This window comes from Plasmodium vinckei (assembly GCF_900681995.1).
Source record: "Plasmodium vinckei vinckei genome assembly, chromosome: PVVCY_03".
Taxonomy (NCBI): Eukaryota; Apicomplexa; class Aconoidasida; order Haemosporida; family Plasmodiidae; genus Plasmodium; species Plasmodium vinckei.
The window spans coordinates 519,115-538,818 of NC_051295.1; the positions used below are offsets into that span (position 1 = coordinate 519,115).

A 19,704-nucleotide genomic window follows, 5' to 3' on the forward strand; every position below is an offset into this window, starting at 1 on the left:
ATTAATAAGGCTAACGCTAAAATGACTAATGTGTAAAATAACAAAAAAAAGAAAAAACAAAAAAAAAAAAAGCGAGAACCACTTGCAGAGAAATATATGTGCATGATGTTTGGCGCTTAAATAGGGATAATACATAAAAAAAAAGACAGGGTTATTATATCAAAATTTAAAGAAATTTAAAGGGAAACAAATTTAAATAAATAAAATAAAATAGTAAATATAAATAAATAAACAAAAGGCTAGACAGAATTTGCTTCATTATATAAACTGTTTACAGACTTGTAAAAAAAAAGATCGTCTGCAGGATTTTTTGTAGGGTATTTATGTTTACATAATTTGGATATTTGATCAAAAAATAAATTATAGATATCATTTTTTTTAATATTTTTAAAAAGTTTCATTTTCTTTTCTTTTTTAATTTTAATTTTTTTTTTTTTTTTTTTTGAAAAATATATATTTTCACTTTTAATGAATATTTCTGTAGCACTAGAAGAATATTTATATTCAACAAAATTATTATAATTTTCTAATTTATTATGTTTATTTAAAAAATTATTATTTTGTTTTTTTAATATTTTATTTAATACATTATCATTTTCATCAATATTATTATCACTTGATTTTGTTTCATGTTTATTATCAATTTCTAGTTGGCTTTTTTTATCAACTCCTTCCCAACTTTCATCAACATATTCTGATTCTTCATTTTCAGACTCGGTACACTCTTGATCGTTTATTGAATTTTTTTTGCTACTCTTACTTTCATTATCACTAAAAACAGATTGAGAATCTTTATTATAATTTATTTTGGTAAAAAAATAGTCACGCGTTATCGCATTTTCTACATTTTTATCGTAACTAAGATTTGTATATTCAAATGTTCTTTCTGTTTCATGGACTAGTGAGTTGTTTATTTTTTCTACAAAGTCTTTGTATGACTGGTCGATGAACATGAGGTGGATGTGCTTTCTCAATTCATTGTGGAAGATCTGTAAGGGAGCAAAAGATGAAAAAAATGAAAAAAAAAGAAAAAAAAATGTAAATGACAAATCTACAAGTATAGCATAAGCATAAATGCAAAGGGGGAAAGGGGTTTTCTTACAATTTTAGCATCGAATCCACATTTTTGCCATTCATTTTCGGATGAAAAACTGTCCTGGCCTTTTGAGCAAAAACTATCATCAGTAGAAGAATAAGTAGAATTTTGTAAACTAAACCTTTGTGAATTAACTAAAGAATCAAATAAACCATTACAATAATATATTTTTTTAATTTCCATTAAATAATAGAATGAATCATAAGATATAGAATATTCTGAATCATAAAAATAAATTTTATTATTTTTTACAATTAATATTTTTCTATCAAATATTTCTTTTGCTTCATTTTTTACATAAACTCTTATAAAGTTTTGATTATAATAATTTGTGAAATTTTCAAAAGATAAATCACCATTTTCAACATGATTATTATTAAAATTGGTAAGTATATTATTATTTATTGTTAAATAGTTTTCAGAATCTTTATTTGTATCATAATTACTTGTACTGAATGTTTTATTTTCAAGTTGTGTGTCAAACTCGTTACTCTCAAATTCTAATTCTGATATATCTCTCCTTTGTTTGTTAATACAATTTATATTTTCACTATTACTTGTATTTTTATCTGTACTTTGAGGAGAAGAAAGATGAGGAGAAAAAATGTTTTGTGTTTGTTTATCTGTTGTTGGGTTGTCATTAATTTGAGATACATTTTTATTAAGCATATCAGAGTTTTCATTTTTTCTACTACTATCGCAAAGATAAGTATTATTTTTTTTTTCCAAAGATAAATTGTTTAATTGTGTGTTATATAAATAAAATGATTTAATTATATTATTTAATGTTTTTTGTACGACATTTGGCTCGCTAGTAGTTTCTCGAATATTGTAGTCATTGTTTGTAGGAATATAAACTTTTTGAGATGGTGTATTAGAAAATGTAAAATGTTGATGTTGGTTTTGTAAAATATTATGATAATATTTGGATGAGTATGAAAAGTTTTTCTTTTTTTGAGCCCATATGCTATTTTTACAATCTGAAACAAAATCAGCAAAATTGATATCTATTCTTTTATTTTTAATGTAATAAAAAAAGTGTTTATTTTTTATAGGATAATATATTAGCTGATTTTTAGGTAATGTTAAAACATTTTTTGTAAAGATTAAAAAATTAATATATTTATTTTTATAAAAATCTTGAAATTTAAATTTGTATAAGTAATTATATATTTTAATAAAACTACATGTATCATAAATTAAAGTAGACTGAAAACTTTCTAAATTTTTTTTATCTATCTTTGCATTTTTTATTTTATATAAATAATTTTTTATTAAATTTTTTAATGTTATTGAAAAAAATAATATAAAACATACATTTTTTAATCTTCTTTTTATACAATAGTATGTATTATATTCACATATTTTTTCTATATATGTATATAATTTAAGTTCACTTATATTTTTACAATTTTTTATTTTAGTAATAACTTTTTTAAATATATTTTTATACATTATTTTTAAAAAGCTTATTAAACATTTTATGATATGTTGGTTAGCATTGGCTAGATATTCTTGTGTGTCACTTATATTTGTTGTGTTCTTATGTTTGTTGTATTTTTTTAAGTTTACAATATTTTTATGAATAATTTCATTTTCATTTTCTATTTCCTGTGTATATACCAGATTAAACTCTTCCAAAATGTCACGATCGCTTTCTGTGCTCTGGCTAGATTTTTCCTTATTCTCACTCATTTTGCTATCTTCATTTATTTTGCTACCTTCACTTATTTTGCTATCCTCGTTTACTTTATCATTTTCACTTACTTTGCCACTTTCATCTATTTCTACTTTTGGATGGTATAACTCAGAAGAGGGGTCTAAACTTTGTAAAGGCGATTGCTCCGTTTGAGGATTGTGAATATTTTCTTCCTCTCTTTTTAGGTTTTCTAAATCGGAGCAGCCACTTTCAGATGTTGTGTTTGTCTTATCTAATGAAATACTAGTTTCATTTGTTTCTGTTTTAAAATAGATGGTTTTTGAATATATATATAAACTATTTACAAGAGCACATAAATAATCATTGAAATAACTTTTGATAAGTAAAATACATTTATTTTCTGTTTTATATTTGTGTATAAAAAAATGATAATATTTCATATTTAAAATTTCAATTTTATTTTTATGCATTTTTATTAATTGAAATGGTTTATCAGAATCACTTTCACATGTATCACTTTCTTCAGTGTGTGACATAATATCACTATCTCTAGTCATTTTTTTTTGTGTATTTTTTAATGATTCTTCATTATCACTATTTATTAATGAATTTAAAGAGTTGAAAGAAAATGACAAATAAGATATCGATTCACTAGAATCATAATCATTGTTAAGGGAATTAAAAAGAACAAAGTTTTCAAAAAAAGAATAAAATACAAATTTTTCAGTTATTGAATTTGCATATTTATAAAAACTACTATATATATCAATAGAATCTCTTCTATTTTCACTTTCATAATGTTTACAATTTTTTTTTTGAATTTGGTTACTACTTATTGGATTGCTACGTTCACGATTAATAATACTTTGAGAATTAAAATGGCTAGTTCTTTTTTTTTTGTTAGATATAATATTATTATTTATTTGTAAATATTTGAAAATATTTCGAGGGAGTATATCATGTTTTGTTATTAAGTTGTATAATAATTTATGAAAAAATTCAAATAAAAATAATTTTAATTTTTCATATACTTTTATTAGTGGGTTTATGTTTGTCTTCTTTATTATTTCATCATATACCTCTAATATTTTTATTATATCTACAAATATTGGCAATATTAAATAGATTTGTTTTTTTTTGATAATTTTGATTTCACATTCATCTATTAGCATTCGCTTTATTGTAAGGAATATGCTAAACCTGTGAATTAGTTTGAGAAAAAATGAAAAAGAATTGGCTATAACATAAGTATATAATATGTATGTGTGTATGCAATTGTTATGACATTTTAGCTAGATAGCTACATATTCATAATTTTCTACAATTATATTTTTTTCGTTTTGGTATATACCATAGCATTGAATTCACTTTGTTCACATATGAGGAACACAAGACATATATGTTGTCAAACAAATTCACATTCCGAATTTCGAGTTTACTTAGTATGATATAAATTTTGTAGAAAAACGTCAAAATAATCTGAACCGTTCATAAAAAAAAAAAATAATAATAATAATATTGCTTGTGCATATTTTTAATACTTGAAATGATCGATTTGGCTATTTTTTTTTTTACCAGTGTATTGGAAAGGGAAACATGAAAATAGTGATTATTCCATAATGCCGTGAATAAATAAAACACCTAAAATGAGAGAAAAAAATATAGATTGAATAATGTTTGAAATTTTTAAATAAAGCATTTTCAATGTATCTTCCATATGCATGTGTATTAATTGGGAAGAGGGACATATTATAAAGTTAATATAAAAAAAAATTATAGATATAAATGGGTATATATAAAACATACCGGCTCGAAGTAAATTTTATGGACTTTTTTCTTTTTATTGTATAATGATGAATTCAATTTTAGCAAAATGGTTACTCCATATGATATATAGTTATCACAAATATCTATAAACTTTATTATTTGTAAAAAGGTAGGTAATATATATATTTATTTATTATACATTTTGATGGTAATTTTTAATTGTCTATTTTTATTATATGATAAAATTTGTACCTTTTGGATTGGCAAGATTGGATATGGAAAGTTGGATAATATATTAAATAAAATGAGAATAAAAAAATAGTTATCAATTACTTTTCTTTTTTTATATAATTTTTTTAAAGTAATAGAATTTTTTCCAAAAAAATGTATAATCAATTTCACATTTTCATTTTTAATTTGAACTTCTTCATAATATAAATCACATTCCATAATAACCTACAATACAAAAAAATAAAATAAATATGTGTTATGGCTAGTTATTTATATGTGTGTATGTGTGTAACCACCACTTTTTTTTTACCTTCTTAAACTTTCGAATAAGGTATCGATAGGCTTTCCTAGTTGATATAATATTTTTGTTTTTGTTTGTAACATTTTCAGCTTTACTTTCAAATGATGATTTAATATAATTTGGATTTAAAAAAGAATATAATTGAGAAAGATATTTATTTTCACTGGTCTCATTATTTCCATTAAGTTCATTTTGAGTTTGTTCATTATTATTATTTTGCTCTGACATGATATTTTACGGAAACTTAAGTAGAATTAATTTGTGTCTTTAGCAACATGTATATATATATGTGAATATACAATTTGCAAATATGATTTGCCAACTTATCAATACTGTAGGCCCAAATTATATGCAATAATTTTCAAAAAGGCAAATGGCCATCTTATAAAATTTGTATTTTTAATAAGTGTATATAATAATATTTATTTAAGTTACCAAAAAAAAAAAATTATTATTTTTATATTCTCAAAGAATATATAATATATTTAAAAGGCTAGCACATTTTTATTCTACCCCCAAAAGGAAGAAGATGAAAAAAAAAAAAAAACGAACAAATTAATAAATAAAATAAATTACCAAATCACATTATTTACAAAAAAAAAATGAAAAAGTTATTGTAAAAATAAATAAAAAGGGAATAAAACAAAAAGAAATTAAATATAAAAAAGTGTAGTATTCGAATAAAGATTAAAAATATTTAAATTTAAATAAATGGGTGAACAAATAAAAATATGTTTGCAATTGTGAGAATAAAACGAGAAATACATTGTAGAGTCTTTGTGAACTTTTTGTATTTTTTTTTTATTTTTTATAAAAATTTATAAATACAATTTTATTTTCCTAATTAACAGATATACTGTTTTATTTTATAAAAATGTATAAAATAATTACAATCATAATAAACCCGATAATATTATACAATCAGTGAAACATTATTTTGGAAATTGTGTAAAATATAAATTTGTTTAATAAAAAAGTTTAATAAAAAAAAATTAAATGTATAAAAAACATAATGTTATACAACATATGTAATATATTGTTAGGGAGTAAAATTGTTTTCGATTTTGTTCTGGATATATAAAAAATAAAACAATCATTATATATCTCAACTTTTTATAATACAAATAAGTTATTGAATAAAAAAAAAATATAAAAACATAATTATGGATGTAACATAAAATTGTTCTTCAATGTATAAATGTAGGACACATACATTTATTTGGTCTTTAATCTGGTAATACATCGAAAAAATGAAAAATAGAATTTTCGATTTCAAAATAAGCAATGTGATTATTGCAATTTACACAAAAAACGGGGTTATATGTTTCTGCTTTTTCTTTATTTTGTTTTTTGATATTTTGGTGTTCATTTTGTTGAAATGTGTTGTCACTCTTTGTATTATTAATTTCGTTTTCATATAATATTGTCTCTTTATTAATTTTTACATTTACTGCAAATAAACTTCTATATTGGTTTACGTAGTATTCATGTCTAGCGAAGAAAAAACGTTGGAAAAATAAAATTTATTAACATGCAATAATTTAGTAATGATTTTTTGATAAATATAAGATATAAATTCATATAAGTAGTGTAAATTTTCTTAAACATAATTAAGAAAGATATAGGAAAATTAAAACAGTTTAACAGAGTAGTTAATTGTACATATGCATAGTATGGGGATACTTACCGCTGGCTTTGGTAACAAACAGGTGTAAAACAACCACAACAACATAAACTTGAATCCTCACTTTGTGTGCAAAACCCTAATAAACAAAAATGAAATATATATATGTCAAAACTACTTAGCATGATAAAATTAAAAGTTCCTTTTCCCTTTTTGTAATACATATTTCGTCTTACTGTATTTTTTATTTACATATTCTTCTTCATAATTATCAATTTTGTCGTCATAAAATTCTAAGGCCGCTTTTTCATTATCACCAATAACATCATCACCAAAGTCGTCCTCATTTGTTGGATTATTTATTTGCTCTTCATTTTGTTCATTAGTTTTTTTTTTCGTTTTGGAACTGATATAAGAATTGTTGTTTTCTTTAAAAAAAGTGAAGGAAAAAAATGGAGAAATATATATAGTGTGATGATATGCATATACAGGCTAAGAGTTTTTACGTGTAAGGTAAAATAGTAGCTATAATAAAATATTTTATTTCGATATTTTTTTCGAGCTAAAAATAGCTATTTTTTTTTTTTGTTATTTTTACCTGAATCGTTAATATTTAAAAATGACTTTGCAATATTTATTCCCTTTTCATTAGGCAGGTTATTGGTTGTATTTTCTGACCGTTCATTTAATTTTATTTCATTAATTAAAAGATTAATGACATTATTATTTGGCTTATTTCTATTCATATGAATTATATATATATTAATTTAAAAGATATTCAAAAAAATAAAAATTGCAATATACTTATATATGTATAATAAATTTCTAATGAGTATAAAACTTGTGTTAATATTTTTTGATTAATCAGGTAAAAATAATATGTGTTGAAATTTAAATTTACGACTTTAATATAAGCTTGTTTATATTCAAAGGCCTATAGGATATCAACTTATATGTATAAGAAATTGTTGGATTAAAAAAATAGACAATTATAAATTATTCTATCATATTTTTGTTGTCGCTTTCCTTATATAAATAAGAAAACAAAGGAGAGAATTAATTAAATTTTTAAAGCAAGGAAATTAAATAATATATTTATTAATATGATTATGTAGGAGTATATATAAGTATTGCCATTTAATTTTAAGTTTAAGAAATTGTATATGCATATATATAATATTGTGTAAGTAAGGAGAAATAATATATGTGAAATAAATTTAGGATATATTTCCACAAGAAACGGAATTATTTTTTACATTAATTATTTAAAATAATTTACAAAATTTGAAATATTGTCCCTATGTAATTCTCTATATATAATGTGTATGTTTAAATTATAAAAATTATTTTTAATGGCGTTATTATAATATAAAGAATGAATTTTTTTTAAAATATGGATTTGGAAAAATGGAAAAAAGAAATGCAGTATAATTGTTTAGTTCTTAGAACAAAATTATTCTTGTAACATTTTAAAAGCCCGTAAATATAATATAGTATATACCTTATGCATATATATAATATATTTTATGTATACACTCTATAAATAGCAATTGTTAGGCATATTTGGCAACAAATTATATTTTTGGAAATTCAGTATTTATTTGCCTGTAATAATAATATAGGGAAAAATTAAAAAAACAAAAAAAGAACAATTTACTTTAATAATTCTTTCTAAATTTTTGATTTTATTAAAAAAACATTATATAAAATATATTATGTTATTGAAAATGTTTCCTAAAAATAAAAAGTTTTAAAAGGGGTTTATTAGTGCAGTATATAATATGGATATAGAATATGTATGCAGCATATATTATTGGCTAAATATTTTCAAACTTTTTATATGTTTTTTTTTATGGTATATTTAGTATAATAAAATATATATGTAGTGCTTATATAATATATGATTTTATTTTTTGGATATAAATAAATAAGCATAAAATTGGCCTAAATATAATTGTGCATATATATATTATAGCAATTTTAATCACCTTATTTTTGGTATATTTTAAATTAATAATATGCTTTTTTTGGGTGTTTGGCTTTATATAGATTTTGGAAACTTAATATATTTTTTTTCACAATTTATTTAAAATTAAAAAAAAATACAATTTTAAGAAAAATATTTTTAAATATAATTTAAAATAAAACCAAAAACTTGGAATGTATATTTATAACATTTCGTAAGATTTTCAATATCCCAATTTTTTAAAAAGGTAACAAAAAAATTACAAAAATAAATAAAAATAAAATATTTGAAAAAAATGTATGTATAGAATTTCATTACATTATACATAGTTTGTTATCTTTGTTTCATTTATTATATTTTATGAATATTTGAAAAATATAACTTCAGTTCAAACTGCTTGAATAAATAGTATAAAAAGTTTAATATATAGCCAGTAAATTTACATGATATTTCTTATGTATACATAATAGTCAGTAAATTTACATGATATATATTATGTATATATATCCATTGTATGCTTATTTATGCCCATATCATATAATTATTTATTTGCATATTTTTTTTTCAAACGCTTTAACAATTATATGTTTAAAGTTAAATAATTTTTAATTGAGCATGGCTTTGTAATACATGTATGGGTATATAGTTATACACATATTTTAGATGGTATCACTTTAATAGGCCCATCTTACTTAGTGCCCATTAATCATACATATATATAAACCTTTTTTTTTGTAAATATTATTGCAGATTTTTTTCTTATTACAATTTCATTTAAAACAAAATGCCAAAGAAACGTAGAAACGGAGGAAGGTCAAAACACAACAGGGGACACGTAAACCCCCTTCGATGCTCAAACTGTGGAAGATGTGTTCCAAAAGATAAGGCAATTAAAAGATTTAATATAAGAAATATTGTTGATACATCAGCACAAAGAGATATTAAAGAAGCATCAGTATATTCAACATTTCAATTACCTAAATTATATATAAAACAATGTTACTGTGTTTCATGTGCTATCCACTCTCGTTTTGTTCGAGTTAGATCAAGACAACAAAGAAGAGTAAGAAAGGAAACCACCAAACATGCTCATGCATCACAATTATAAAATAATTAAAAAAAAAAATTTTTTTTTTTTCCCCTTCTAATTGTGTTACATATTATATCATAATCAGTCATATAGTAATGGATATTATGGTATCCATTTTTTATATGAGCATTTATGCAAAAGAACAATTTTGTTTTCATTTCAAATTATTAAAAAACTTATTATATTAAATAATATATTTCTTGGGTCAAAAACAAAATGTGCCATAGTTGGAAAAGCGATGGTGCAAGTGTCGTATAAAAAATGTCTATGCATTTGTTTGAAAATTGATGGGGCTAATTTTTGGCACTTTTTTTAAGCTACATAAGGAGGTAAAAAAACGGAATATTTTAATAAAATTAAAAAAATACAGTTCGAATGAATAATGACACACTTGTTGTGAAGTTTATTTTTGTTTTTAAATTGGAGCTACTGTTCCAGCCATGATAAAAATAAATAAAATAATTCAACTAGCTAATTTTTTTTTCACTTGAAAAAAAAGCTAGCTTGTTCATATATTTTATATTTTACATTACACATTCATAATTTAGAGGGGGTAAAAGCTGGTAATGCAATATTTTTCTCTAACTGAAACATGAAAAAAAAACTAACAAATAAATCGGCACATAAACTTAAATAAATAAGTACATATATGAGAAAAGGTGTATAATGTATGAACAAATATATTTAAAAAATTAAAGAACATAAAAAACCCATTAAGATAATAATTGAGAACGTAAGAAACTAAACAAATAAAATTTCATTTCTTCATCGGATTGCGGAATAAAAGAAATATCGTCAGTGTTTTGAAAAGAAATATCAAATGTTGTTGTTAAATAATATGCATTTTTTTTTATATCAAAACAGTATGCAGCAATTTTGATTTGAATTTTTTTAGCATCACTGTAAATTATTTTTCCTCTATAAGATACAACAGAATTATATGGGACAGGTAAAATATATTGTATTTCACTTATTTCAATAAGTATAGGTTTAGGTAAGAAATGTTTAATTATTGTCATGGCATGGCATAATGATAAATATGCTAAATATCCTCCAAAAGTAAAATTATGAATATTTTTATATTCAGATGAAATAAAAAATTCTGACTCGATATAAGAATCTTTACAATAATAATTTTTATTTCCAGAATAGAATGAAATTTCTGACTTGTTCAGAATATTTTCAATAATGGATAGTTTATTAGAATTATTTTGTCCTAAGTCTTCTTCAAATATATTTGTATTTTGATAAGTATTTTTGGATATATATGGCTTGTTTTGTACTTGGAAAATTTTAAAATAATTTAGCATAAAATCAATATCATTTTGATTTAAAGATTTATTTTTAATATCTTTATAATTAAATAAATTTTGTATATCTTTAATATGATGAGCTAAGTTACTAATTACTTTATATTCTTCATTATTCGTAGAATTAATAGCACGTTTTACCTCTTGAGGTTTGAAAGTTTGATTATTTATATTAACAAAAGTTGTATATATATCAAAAATAAGTTTATTTTCTTGTAAAAAGTCAAGTTTTAATATATATGAAGTAGTACCTGAATAAACAATATAGCAATTTATTGTTAGTGGTTTTTGATCTTCTAAAGAAAAATTATATTCATGATGTATTGGTTTTTGTTCATAAATATTTAAGTTATTAAATAAAACAGTAACAAAATTATATTTATCATTTTTTCGATATCCTCCAATACTATGTCTATATGCAACATCAGCTGCTAAAGTATCAACTATTTCAATAATATGTTTATAAAAATAAGATCTATCAAATTCGTTTAAAACGGGTATATTGAATTGAATAAAAGAATCAACAAAATCTACATCATTTGTATCGGTACCAATTACCTCCGTTTCAGAATCATTTTGGGTTGTTGCATTACTGTCATTATTTTTTTCATTGTCATTATTATTTTTCACAGTTTTAATTTGTACAGGATCTATATCAATTTTATATTTATGTTTTAAAACAAAAAAAGTTAATGGGCATGCCTTTTCAAATTTTGTTATATTTAATTTTTCATTAGGGAAAGTAATATAAGAAAGATTTTTTTTTCCATCGATAGATTTACATTTCAAGGCTTTGAATATATCATTATTCAAGGCTTCAAGTTTAAGGGGAAGTTTATCTGGTTTGCTCATTTTTCGGATTGTCGTAGTTGAAAATAAATTTCGAGAGGATGATTGGATAAGTTTATTCATATATGTATGATTAGCTGAGAGGTAGATAAAGAAATATGTATTACCACCCCAAAAATTTTTTAATTTTTTCAAAGGTATACCTAGTCTGTATTTTTTTTCAATATATATACAGCAATTATACAAACGGATGTATTCCTTTTGTCCTGAATAATTTTTCCTTAAATTTGTGAGTAATTAAAGAAATTAAATAATATATCTATTATGGGTAAAAAATATAATGTAGAGCAGTTTTGGTTTAATATGCACTAAAAATATATGATGAAAATGAAAAATTATATTAAAAAAATTGAAAAAATTATTATAATGGTATGCAATAAAAAATGGGGTTATATGCGCATGTTGTTATAATATTTATTTATAAATTATAGAAAAAATATCGTATAAAAGATTAAATTTAGATTAAATTAAAGATAACATAATTTATATTAAATTATTGTAATTATTATGAACAAAAAAAAAAAATTATTGCTTGTTCATAAAATTGTGTACTAGCATGATGCGTGTATAGTAAGCATGTATTTTTTTTTTTGAAATATTATTATGTTAAGACTTGGTTAATTTTATAAAGAATGTTTATACATATTGTTGTTAATATTGTATATATGTTTTATATGATGATAGGTTGAAAATAGTGTAATAAACTTATTAATAAAATTTAAGCTAACTAATATTTGTCGAACTTTACATTAACATATCAAAATGTAGTATTATAAAAAAAGGACAAATTAAAAAGAAAAACAGATGGCAATATTTATATTGGAATTATATTAGTATAATGAATGTTGGATTATTTATAATATTTTTAAAAAAGTTCAAATAAATAGGATGAATTATTTTGTGGGCATATATATATTACCCATACATAGGATAAATATATTTATATTTAATGGCGCATTATTATTATTGCAAAAATATAAGCATATGTTCCTTATTTTTTTATATTTATATAATATTTAAAATGGGAATTCACAAAAAATATTAAGCCATAATTTATAAACTTAAGAAAAATCCATTCATTTATTTATTACATTATAGGATTATATAAATACAAAAGTGTATAAGAAGTTTATTACGCATATTTGTGTATGTATATTGAGGAGTGTGTGTGTGTGCTTTGTGCTTTTGTGTAAATTTTACATGTTATGAGAATGAAATTCACTTAAAATGGTAAAATATTAGGAATAAAACAAAATTAATTTTCAAAATAATAATGGGGATACAATCATAAACATTATATATTAATAATATGTATATATTATTGTTTATTTAATTTGTTTTTTCCCTTGTGCTATTATATTATAACATATGCTATATTTTTGTGCCTAGTAAGGGTCTCTAAGAACATGTGTAAAGGGGATTTCATTTTTTGCATAAAAAGTATCACATAATATTCTAAATTTGAATAAAAGTAAAATCATAAAAACTTAAAATTAGAAAATGTGCAATGATGTTTTTTTTATTCTTAATTGTATAATATTAAAAAAAAAAAAAAAATATATTTTGGCTAGCTAACTTTTTATTAATTTTTTTTTTTGTTAATATTTTTTATGAATGAATATGTATACACATTTTTTAAGGAAAGGTTAGTATAAGATTGGCTTATATGCGATTTAGTTTATTTTATTATTTGGTAATTTTTTGCTTATTAGTAGGGAAAAGATTTATTTTAATTTGTTTTTAGAAAAGATAAATATATATGCAAGTAATATTTAATGCAAAATCGAGGTAAAAATTGATTGGGTATATAACAGTATTATTTTAAAAACAAGTGTAAAAAAAAAATGAGTAACTTACCATGGGTAGAAAAATATAGGCCAAAAAAATTAGATGACATAGTTCATCAAACAAATGCAATATCAATGTTAAAGGAAGTAATAAAAACAAAAAATATGCCACACTTAATATTTCATGGTCCTCCAGGGACAGGTAAAACATCAGCAATAAATGCTTTAGCACATGAATTGTTTGGTAAGGAGAATATTAGTGAACGTGTGTTAGAATTAAATGCATCAGATGATCGAGGTATTAATGTAGTTCGTGAAAAAATAAAAGCATATACAAGAATAAGTATAAGTAAAAATAAAATAAATAATGAAACAAATGAGGCATTACCACCATGGAAATTAGTTGTTTTAGATGAAGCAGATATGATGACAGAGGATGCTCAATCCGCTTTAAGACGGATAATAGAAATATATTCAAACGTTACAAGATTTATATTAATATGTAATTATATTCATAAAATATCAGACCCTATTTATAGTAGGTGTTCATGTTATAGATTTCAAGGAATACCAATAAATATAAAAAAAGAAAAATTATTATACATATGTAATAATGAGAATATTAATATTTCCGATGATGCATTAACTAAAATAATTGAAACAACTCAAGGAGATTTAAGAAGAGCTGTTTCTGTTTTACAATTATGTTCATGTATTGATTCAAAGATTACAGTAGAATCTGTTTTAGATATATCTGGTTTACCTGATAATGATATTATATTAAAAATTGTAGATTCATGTAAAGTAAAAGATTTTAAAATTTTGGAAAAAACAATTCAAGATATAATTGAAGATGGTTTTGATGTATCATATATTTTTAAAGCATTAAATGAATATTTTGTTATGTGTCAAGACATTAATGATTCAATAAAATATCAAATATTAATGGAATTATCTCGACACGATTTTCGTTTACATAACGGTGCTACCAAATATATTCAGCTCATGAGTTTTGCTTCCTCTGTGCACTCACTACTCAACCAAGCATAATCAGAAAAATTTGTGGAAGGGGGAGAAATCTAGGAAGCATTTTCTAAATTTTTTTCTCAATTTTTTCTGCATTTTTCATGTTTTTTTCAACTTTTTCTGCATTTTTCATGTTTTTCTCAACTTTTCCAAGCAAGCCAAATAGTTGGTATGCAAATTTTAAAAAAACTTATATACCTGATAAATGACATAATATTATTTTTTCATTGTAACAAAAGGTTTATGTATATATGAATTTTTTTCATGTCAAATAAAAGGTATACTATTTACTAGTTATGAAAATTAGGTTAATTTTATTTCATTGAAATATCAATTTCAAAATGAACACTCTCTATATATGTATGTACGTTGAATATTACAAGACAGTTTTATGCACACATATAGTAAATTGAATTAGGATTTTAAAATTTGTAATAACAATATAACCTAAATATGTATTTAAATTATTGTGTGTAATGATTTAGATAAAATATATTTACTTACATTTTTGTTTTACTGTTTATTTTGCTAGCTATATGGATATACCTCAATTTTTCAAATCCGTTGAAAAAATGAAAAGTGTTATATGGGAATTATTATTAAGAAATATTTTTTAAATATTTTTATTTTTCTACATTTTTCTAAATTTTTCTACATTTTTCTAGATTTTTTCACATTTTTCTAGATTTGTTTAGCATTATTATATGATAAAATAATTAAACATGTTAAATAAAATTAAGTTAGACAATATAAATATATTATTCCATTTTAGGGGGACATATATATAAAACCTTTTTGACAAAACATGAGGAACTAAAAAAATAGGCACTCAGAAAATATAAGATTAAGAAATATATCGAGTAATATAATGATAAGTTTGAAGATACAGAATATGAATCGGTTGGAAGATGATAAGGAGAATTTTGAGGAGAATGCAGGAAACTTATTTGAGTATATATATGAGATGATAAAACGTAAAAACAAATTAAGAAGATTACAATTAAAAATAAATTTATATTGTATAAAAAGATTTGTAAACATAATTAATAATACATGTTTGTTAGTAAAAGTTATTAATGAAAATTATATAATTATAAATAAGGATAATATTGAAAGTGGAAATAATAAGGGAAATATTTATAAAGTAATTTTTGTGTGGTTATTGTTTTTATATATAATATCATTTTTTACATTTTTTTTTCGTAAATTTTTTATAATGAATATTTTGCCAAATAATTATGATAATTTATTTAGTCTATATAAAGTTTTTCAGGCAATTAAAAATGTAGATTCTAATAATATATCCGTTCTTGAATTTTTTGAAAAATTTCAAAAAACCTATTTTATAATAAATAAATTTTTTGAAGATATTCCTCAATTTTTTTTATGTTTATTATTTTTTATATTAAATGGGAAAGATTATTTTTTAATATTCACTATGATATGTCCTTTTGTTTTTTTTTCTGTTGGCCTTTTAAATCATGGATTGGGGCTTGGCGGTTTGTTGAGGTCGAGTCTTTGGGTATCCCTTAATTTGATAGAGTTAGCATGGAAAAGAAATAAAAATCATAATAGATGGGGAAATACATTTGCATTCATTGGATTGTTTCACTTCTTACCCTTTTCAGTGGCATATTCATAAAGCACGATGCTGTACCACCAAATATGTTTTTTTTATTGTATTCAAGCATTGGTAAGGCAAGCATATCGAATCGTGTTCTTCTTTCTCTTTTTGTGTTAATTAATTTCATTCTTTTTTTGTAATTTTTTTGTAATGTAGTTTTTTTTGGAGGGTCTATTGTAACTATTGTTGTGAAGAATCTTGTCAGTTTGTTCTGGATGCCATGTAATACGGAATAAGAATCGCATTAACACATTAACACATTTTATATGCGATGTATCACAATTTAAAATGTTTTCTTTTCCTTTTTAAACCTTGTGCAGATATTTACCTTCAATTTTCAGCATTACTACTAATGAGTAGTATTTGTCTTTTGTTATTTTTGTATTCCTATTATTTTAAGGAAGAAAGTTTTTATTTAAATCCATATTATTCTTTATAGACAAGAAATAACTTAAGTTTACATTTTGTAGTGATATATTATTTAAGAATTTTAAAATAGCATTTTATTTTTTAAATTGTACATAAACAAAATGGATAGTTAAATTCGAAGAGAATTATATCCTTATGAAATAATAAAAAATAAAACAAAAATTATTTTTTATCTTTTTCTTCAAATAGTTGTGTTGTTAATACAAAAAAAAAATTAAAATAAAAAAAATATAAAGTTACGTATACAATATGATATATAACAATAATATGAATAAAAAAAAATAGACTAAATTGTTTTCTCATTTTTCTACTAGCTATATATACATACATGGATGTGTGTGTGAATTGGCTGTGGCTATTTTCTTTGCCAAAAAAAATAAACATGTTTGTATGCTTATACATTATTAATGAAGAGAAGGGAAATCAATATCATATCGTTTAGGGTTAAGCATTAGATCATCACCTCTGTCATACCGTTTTTCATATAAAGATATATCTCTACAATATTCTAAATTATTTATAATATTATTTGAATAATATTGTTGAAATGGTGAGATATTATTTATAAAGTTGTTGTAATTAGGATGGGAATTAATCTGTGTATTATTTATTATTAATGGATAAAATAATTTATTTGTATTATTAAAATTTGTTTGCATTGTGTTAGGAATTATGATAGAGGGTTGAGGGTTTAGTGTAGGATTTTGTTCATTTATTAATCTATTTATTGTTTTTTTTTTTTTTTTTTTTTTTTTTTTCTTTGGTGTTGTATTCGATTTTTCATTATTTATATTAACATCTTGCTCATCTATTTGATCATTTTTTATATCATCAAAATTTGTTACTTCGGAGTAGGTATTATTAGTGTTTTCCGTATTATACTTATTTGCATTTTTTTTTTTTCCTGATTTTTTTTGAGATGATGTTGATATCATTTGTGTTTGGCCCTCTTCATGAGAATTTACTTCATTTTGTATGTCTGTCCATTTTGTGTTATTATTTGTTGGTTTGATTTTGTCGAATTGTTTTGAAACATTTGATGGGATTCTTGGGGGTGTGCAAGATTCAATTGTGGAATTTTTCAACGTTTTAAAAGTTTCTGATGTGTCATATGAAATAGTATTATTTTGCAAATCCTTTTCAGTTATATTAATATTGTCTAGCGTTTTTTTTTTGGATCCCTTTCCTTTTTTATCCAGATTTGTATTTTGGCTAGCATAAAATTTTTTGCTATTACTCAATTTTAGCTTGCTTCCGTTTTTATTCTGAACATTCATATTTGATTTGTTAAATCCAGGATTTATAGGAGGATGATCTTGTTCATAATTAATGTTTGCTTCCTTCATAGGTTGATTATTATAAGTGATTGTATTACTGTTCATATTTTTTTCTTTATTTGTAGCATTTTCGCTAGCTGGAGTCATATTATTATCACTTTTTACCTTGCCTTTTCTATTATTTTTCTGACTGTTCATATTATTTTGATTATTAAAGTTAGTAATATGATTAGGGGGTTTGTAATTTGGATGATATTTATTAGGTTTAGACATTTTTTTATGATTAATTTGCGAATTATTAAACTTCAAAAAAGGAGAATATCCTTGTATATTGCATGGATAATTAGGATAAATTAAATTAGGATTAGGTATAGAATTATAATTAATAATATCATTGTTCATTTTATTTTCCGGACTATTGACCATATTAATAGTTTTATCAGTATTACAATAAAATTGGGAAGGTGGTAAATTAACAATAGGATTAATATCAAACATTGGCATATTATTATTATTTACATATTGATGGTTAATCATATTATTATATGTATTATAATAATTGTTTATACAAAAATAAGGGTCAATGTGTGTATTTGTTGTTAGCCCATTTAATGGTATGGTATGAGGTGGGATAATATATATGTTGTCATTTTTAAGTGTGTGTGGTACAATATTTGGAAGAGTAGTAGACGTTGAATTATTTTTTGTGTTTTTATTAAAGTTAGAAAAAATTCTAGCTCTAATTTTATTATATTCTTGTTCTCTTTGTTCTAGTGTTTTTTCTCCCTTTGTATTTTTACTATTTAAATTGTGTTTATTTGTATTATTTTTATTGTTATTCCGTCGGTTAGAATTGGCAACATTTTCATATTCATCATTATTATTATTATTTATAATGTCCCCTTGATCATATTTGTTATATTTAATTTCATTTCTTTTTAAAAGCACAATTTTTTTTTTCCCACCCATAGAATTTTTCATGGAAAGATTAGGGGACTCACCATTTGCAATTTCAATGGTACTATTTATATCTTCACATGTTTTTTTGTTTTCATTTTCACATATATTTGTATTTTTTTTTTTATCTGCTGACATTCTGTGTGTATATTTGAATGTTCTTTCCCCCGCTATTTTGCTATAACAAGTTTTATATAGTATGCTACAAAATTACAACTCTTTTTTTTTTTTATTTTTGGAGTTTCAACTTTTTAAATGTTCTTATGAAAAAAGAAAAAATATGATCACTAGACTTTGGTAACAGTTTTATGTTTCCCTATTTAACGGGAATTTGTTATTTTCCCTGTTGTTTATAAACTTTGCAATCTAGTAAAAAATATAAGTAGCTCAAAATAGGTATGTCATACAATTTGATATTTTTTTAATTGTCGTTTTTTTTTTTCTGTATCCTTTCCCCAGTGTTTATATTAAAGTTATTGGAAAAAAGGGAAGTCCGTATCATAAAAAACAAAAATCATAATGAACGAGTTTAAGGAAATAGGAATTAATTTACATGGATGTTATATATCGAGTATTACTTTGCTTGTTCATTTGTTTACTTGACTTTTTCCTATATATTTTTGACGGTATTCTCTACAATTGTTTTTAAATATACAATGTTATACTTACTGTTCTTATGGTATTTATATATACATAACATACAAGAAAAT

The 19,704-nt window shown here is 22.4% G+C and overlaps 7 protein-coding genes across 7 annotated transcripts; 3 read left to right on the forward strand and 4 right to left on the reverse strand.

Moving 5' to 3' along the window:
- Positions 1-239: 239 nt before the first annotated feature.
- On the reverse strand, positions 240-5,283 carry PVVCY_0301520 (conserved Plasmodium protein, unknown function; the record flags this gene model as incomplete). The annotated part of the gene is made up of 7 exons (XM_037634903.1): positions 240-989; positions 1,103-3,956; positions 4,108-4,235; positions 4,332-4,397; positions 4,563-4,673; positions 4,776-4,979; positions 5,065-5,283. The coding sequence occupies 7 exons, from the start codon at positions 5,281-5,283 to the stop codon at positions 240-242; spliced, it is 4,332 nt and encodes a 1,443-aa protein (XP_037490116.1).
- Positions 5,284-6,281: 998 nt separating this feature from the next.
- PVVCY_0301530 (E2F-associated phosphoprotein, putative) lies at positions 6,282-7,425 on the reverse strand (the record flags this gene model as incomplete). Its single annotated transcript, XM_008628362.2, has 4 exons — positions 6,282-6,546; positions 6,743-6,818; positions 6,916-7,107; positions 7,278-7,425. 4 exons carry the CDS (start codon positions 7,423-7,425, stop codon positions 6,282-6,284), a joined length of 681 nt encoding a protein of 226 aa, XP_008626584.2.
- Positions 7,426-9,429: 2,004 nt separating this feature from the next.
- Positions 9,430-9,753, forward strand: PVVCY_0301540 (40S ribosomal protein S26, putative; the record flags this gene model as incomplete). Its single annotated transcript, XM_008628363.1, has 1 exon — positions 9,430-9,753. One exon carries the CDS (start codon positions 9,430-9,432, stop codon positions 9,751-9,753), a length of 324 nt encoding a protein of 107 aa, XP_008626585.1.
- A 695-nt stretch (positions 9,754-10,448) lies between these two features.
- On the reverse strand, positions 10,449-11,897 carry PVVCY_0301550 (conserved Plasmodium protein, unknown function; the record flags this gene model as incomplete). Its single annotated transcript, XM_008628364.2, has 1 exon — positions 10,449-11,897. The coding sequence occupies one exon, from the start codon at positions 11,895-11,897 to the stop codon at positions 10,449-10,451; it is 1,449 nt and encodes a 482-aa protein (XP_008626586.2).
- Positions 11,898-13,738: 1,841 nt separating this feature from the next.
- PVVCY_0301560 (replication factor C subunit 2, putative) lies at positions 13,739-14,731 on the forward strand (the record flags this gene model as incomplete). The annotated part of the gene is made up of 1 exon (XM_008628365.2): positions 13,739-14,731. The coding sequence occupies one exon, from the start codon at positions 13,739-13,741 to the stop codon at positions 14,729-14,731; it is 993 nt and encodes a 330-aa protein (XP_008626587.1).
- An 844-nt stretch (positions 14,732-15,575) lies between these two features.
- PVVCY_0301570 (conserved Plasmodium membrane protein, unknown function) lies at positions 15,576-16,770 on the forward strand (the record flags this gene model as incomplete). Its single annotated transcript, XM_008628366.2, has 4 exons — positions 15,576-16,249; positions 16,336-16,400; positions 16,488-16,553; positions 16,652-16,770. 4 exons carry the CDS (start codon positions 15,576-15,578, stop codon positions 16,768-16,770), a joined length of 924 nt encoding a protein of 307 aa, XP_008626588.2.
- Positions 16,771-17,164: 394 nt separating this feature from the next.
- On the reverse strand, positions 17,165-19,132 carry PVVCY_0301580 (conserved Plasmodium protein, unknown function; the record flags this gene model as incomplete). Its single annotated transcript, XM_008628367.2, has 1 exon — positions 17,165-19,132. The coding sequence occupies one exon, from the start codon at positions 19,130-19,132 to the stop codon at positions 17,165-17,167; it is 1,968 nt and encodes a 655-aa protein (XP_008626589.2).
- Between the last annotated feature and the right edge of the window lie 572 nt (positions 19,133-19,704).